A 4976-nucleotide genomic window follows, 5' to 3' on the forward strand; every position below is an offset into this window, starting at 1 on the left:
CCATTTTGAAGCCATGACCATGAAGGGAGAGGTGGAGAAGGAGGCCGACGACGAGCTTGGAGGAGTGACTCTACCGGAGAAACTTCCATGTTCATCATCGGTATCACCAACACTCTATTCATCATCAGGATCATCTTCTCCATCAACATCTTCAGCAGCACCATTTGATCTTTGAACCCTAGATCATCCCTCTTGCTCAGTCTTTGTATCAAAGTTCATATGGGTACATGTGAGTATATTATGTGTTGATTACACGTTCGTAGTTGATGCATAGGAGAATTATTTGTGAAAGATTGTTATGTCAGATTGTTCTTCATATATTCATACCTACTATTCATTATCCGCATGATGTCTTGTGAGTTGATCCATTAGTTCTTGAGGACACACGAAAAGTCTTAGTAGATACCATTCAATGTTTCTATTATATGTTGTGTTGTTATTGCTCTACTGGTGTTATGAGAACATCGATTGCATGACACTTCACCATATTGAGGCCTAGGGGAAGGAATTGTGGAATCAGGTTGTTGATTGTGGGTTGCTGGAGTGATAGTAACCCAAACCCAATTTATCAATTGTTATGTGACGAGATGTTTTGGATCCATTTGTTTAAGGTTATGTTAAATTTATCTTGATTACTTCAAATGTAGGGAATGGTGATTCAAATGACAGGCTGACGATTCCACATGAATTAAACAAACTTCGAATGAAGGATAAAAACACACAAACAAAATCCTTTACCAACGGTACAACATCACTTCCACCAACGTGGTTGGTGGTCCTTATCACTATGTCGCCAAGCTGCCCCAGTGACAAATGACTTTCTTTCTAGATTAATCTTGGGCCCTTGCTCGGGTCTGGTAAATTCTTATTTCATTCATCGCTTAGAAAGTACCAGCAGATTATGCTTTGTGGACACCCAGGAATGACACCATCCATTAGGGGAATGCAAGGTGTTGACCTACCAGTTTTCATATCAAAGACCATGCCCCAATCCCTACCTCTCCCACCGATCCAGTGCACACAATCACCCTTGAGTCCCGGAACACCTTCTGCATATATCGACACTGCTTTGATCCTCCCAACAAACACTAAGTGTCCCCTTAAGTCAGTCAGAACGTCCCAACATGGTAGGCGCTGGGGGTCATACCTCAGAACAAATATTTTGTCATGTTCGATATGACAACGACCCACTCCCGACAGCTGCATACTAACTGTGGAGGCTGCATTCCTCCAAATTTGGTATATGTAATAATCGCAGAACACAAGGTTATTAGCGCTAGTGAAAGTCGAGATTGAATTATATGGCGGGGCGAAACCGGTGGCCAAGTCGAACAGTAAGTTGCTTCCCACAGATGAAAACAATGTCTCTATAGTGGTCGGCACTTTTAGATCTGGTGTCGTCCCGTGCATCTAGATGATCCGCTTGTTATGCACTACATGATGTGCTAATGTGTGGCCCTCCAGAATGACAGGTTCCTTACGGCGGCGCTACAGCAGGCGGAGCTTGTGGACATCTCCAAACCGAGTGAGGCAATAGACCATACCATTTCTGTGGTAGAGGAGGTCAGTGATCTGGTCTCCATCGGTGTCATGACCGGTTTTTTCGGGATATTAATTTCCCAAAAGCGGCCCTTGTGCTCACCAGCGCCAGGATTACTGCTAGCTGATGAGACACCAACTTGTTACAGAAACTCCAAGCAAAATACAAAGTATGTAGTACAAGACCATTCTGGCCTATGGGTACAACAATTGGTTTCTAGTGGTTGATGGCGAAAGTGGTTTGCGGATCATCAGCGTCTATGGGACTCCATTTTCCACAGGAACAGCTGACCAGGATAACTCCTATCTTCGCGAGGCTGCTATCATCATTGCGTAGGTTCCGGGGCTGTCATCACAATGCTCCTCTCCACACAAGAAATCTGGCCAAGACAATAGCCAGGGACAAGCCAGTGAGTACTTTGAATGTACTCGCAAACATTAAGAACACATGTATAATATAGCCACTGATAATCATGCTTTGAAATATTCTATGATTACTTCGTCAGTCATGAATGAAGCTCATGATGCATGCAAGCAGGTTAATCATGTCATATATGAATATGCAATCAGCGAGTAGAAATAGAATGCACCGATCGGGTGTTTGAAGCGACGCCTCGAAAGGATGACAATATAAAGTATGCCTCAATCGGGCATCTAAGCGACACCACATAAAGGGCTTATAAGTAGATGAAATGACAAACATGCCACAGTCGGGCGTCTGAGCGACACCACATAAAGGGCTTATAAGTAAATGAAATGACAAACATGCCATAGTCGGGCGTCTGAGCGACACCGCATAAAGGGCTTATAAGCAAATGAAATGACAAGCATGCCACAGTCGGGCGTCTGAGCGACACCACATAAAGGGCTTATATAAGAATAATCACAGTGAATATCTAGGAGGTAGAACCGTCCCAGGGATACTCATAAATTTCAAATAATAAAAATGATTAGTCCACAATAATAATAATCATAATCATCATATGTCACAGATCATAACTAATGTTCTGGTTCAGTAGTTTTTCCCGAAGACCGACACTAAGACCGACACTTGACCCATCCCAGACTGTAGTCCTTAACCATGGACATGGCTATTCGAATAGGTATAATATCTCTGCAGAGGGTGTACTCTTTACCCACGAGTAACGGATTTCTTTAGTCCATCGGAACTAATTTCGTCTACGGTCTTTTAGTCGAAAACACGCCTGACTTGCACACACCAGCTTAACTTTACCCGTGTCTGGAATCACCCACGACACCTGTTAAGCAAAACTCTATGTGGGGAGGCTACAACCTCGCGTAGCATGGGATCAAATTTCTATCGCGCGCTCTAAGGGGTGCCCCCCTCTCGGTCCCAATCGGAAACACCCATGCCCCCGGACCAGGTGGCATGCCTACCGGATGCAGCCGGTATCTTCCACCATGGCCTCTCTGTACGGTGTGTGCTAAGACAGGGGTTGACAACTTACTGAACCGTACCCCACCTACGGCAGGGACAAGTGGCAGCACGAAACAAGTATGGGGGTTACTGGAACAAGACTCGATCTACGGTTGACTCAGGAGGTTTAAGTATTTCCTGCATGGTTAGCTCAAGAATTATATTTCACATCCATCAGACACCACCACCACTCATCATACCTCCCCCTGCCCCACCGGTCATAACCGTCTCGACGAGGGACAAGCTCGTGTCTACCCAAGACAGAGACTTTCCCGGATCCTTCCCGGTAGGCATGAGAGGCATATGAGGGTGATTGCTATCACAAGCATATCCATTTCCAACAGCAAGAATTTTCATTATGCACTCAAAGCGTATGATCACAACGTCACATAAAAATAACTAATGCTTCATGTCAAGGTGGTGTTATAACCGTATCAAACAACCCACGAAATATTATGCTAGGGTTCAGAATGCTTGCCTTCAAGTTGTGGAGAGGCAGGGTGCATTCCAAAACTTCTGAAAGTTTTCTCCTTCTTCAAACTCCTATTTTTGAAAATATTCAAATAACACATACTTTAAAAACAGTACAAAAAAGTTGTTTGGAAAATTTTGAAATAAATATGAAAACAAACTAGACAATATTTGGGAAACAACTGAAAAAGAATAAAGTCATTTGGATTTATATTTAAAAAGTTATAGCCAGTCAAAGTTTAGTCAAATTCTGTTTTTAAAATAAAACAGAAAAAAGGAAAACGTTTCAATACAGAATACGCTTTCTTAGCAGGGGAGACGTACTCTGGGGCGTTGCGCTTTCACTTAAAGCACGTGGTGGCAGGGCTGGTCACTGACAGTGGGTCCAGGGGGCCCACTGGTCAGGTTTGACCAGTCGCCCCGCCTTCTTCTTCCTCTGGCCGAACAGAGGTGAGGCTCCGGTGATCAACGCCGGCGAGCAGTGGCTTCCCGCAGGCTCTGGAGGGTCGGGATGGATCCGCCACCCCGGGGCGGTCCTCCCGGTGGTCTCTAGGGTGGTGGGGGCGAAGGGATTCGCCAGCGGTGAGCCCCGCGGCGAAGGAATCTTCGGGTGGGTTTGGGGCTTTGGGATGCCGTGGCCCCCGACCGTGTTTGAGATGCTGGGCAGCTCCGCAGGGTCAAGGGGATTCGAGCGGTGGTGTTGGAAGGGTGGGGGAGGCTCTGCTGGCGATGCACGGCACCAGAGCGCAATGGCGGCCGAGCTGGCCGGAGACGAGGAAGATGGCCTCCCGCCGTCGATTGCGGGCTGTACGAGTACCAGTGGGATGGTCTGAGGCTGCCTGCAGGCTTGGATGAGCTCGGGGGGCCCCTTATATAGCGTAGCCATGGCGGTTCCACGGCCATGGATAAGGTCACCGGCGAACCGCCGCTCTGTAGCGGTCAGGGCGACTTGGTGGAGGCTAGATGGGTCGGGAGGGCGAGCGGATGAGGATGGACTGCTCACGAGGGTAGCTGGCTAGCAGAGGAGGCTCGGGTGGCGCTGTCCATGGCAGAGGTTGCTGTGTCCGCCCGCTAGCCGCCGTGGCCGACCTGACGGCGGAGTGGTGGAGTTCCAGGGGTAGCTCTGCGATGCGGGAGGGGTCGGGGCGTCGACCGGGAGAGGGGAAGGGCCAGAACAAGCGCAGGGCGTCGGCAACGGGACGCGACGGCTCGGTGCGCATGCGTGCAAAACGTGCGCTCTGGGCGCGCCCAGAGCGTGCACGCCAAGTGTTCGGCGAAATGCCAGAGCATGCTAGGCGGCTTGGGTGGAGCTGGGGATTAGCAGGTCTAGGCTAGGGTCCCCTAGGAGATTAGTGGACATGTTGGTTTGCCCAGAGGTGCAAGGTCACAGTGCAAAGGCAAAAATCATGTCAAAATTGGCCATGCACACCAGGTGTTTGACAAAATGCTAATGGCATCTAGGCAACTCTTGGGGTGGCCAAACTTTCCAGATCAGTGTCTCTTTAGATGAAGGAGAGGATGGCAAGGT

General features: G+C 48.2%; 1 protein-coding gene across 1 annotated transcript; it reads right to left on the minus strand.

Annotated features, from left to right (window-relative positions):
* Positions 1-870: 870 nt before the first annotated feature.
* On the minus strand, positions 871-1410 carry LOC125547416 (uncharacterized). Its single transcript, XM_048711283.2, has one exon. It carries the CDS (start codon positions 1408-1410, stop codon positions 871-873), a length of 540 nt encoding a protein of 179 aa, XP_048567240.1.
* Positions 1411-4976: the final 3566 nt, after the last annotated feature.

This window comes from Triticum urartu, chromosome 3A (genome assembly GCF_056163025.1).
Source record: "Triticum urartu cultivar PI428250 chromosome 3A, HENAU_Tu73, whole genome shotgun sequence".
Lineage (NCBI taxonomy): Eukaryota > Viridiplantae > Streptophyta > Magnoliopsida > Poales > Poaceae > Triticum > Triticum urartu.

Excerpts from the sequence above, each read along its gene's own strand:
- LOC125547416 (XM_048711283.2), bottom strand. The coding sequence starts at position 1,410 with ATGCACGGGACGACACCAGATCTAAAAGTGCCGACCACTATAGAGACA.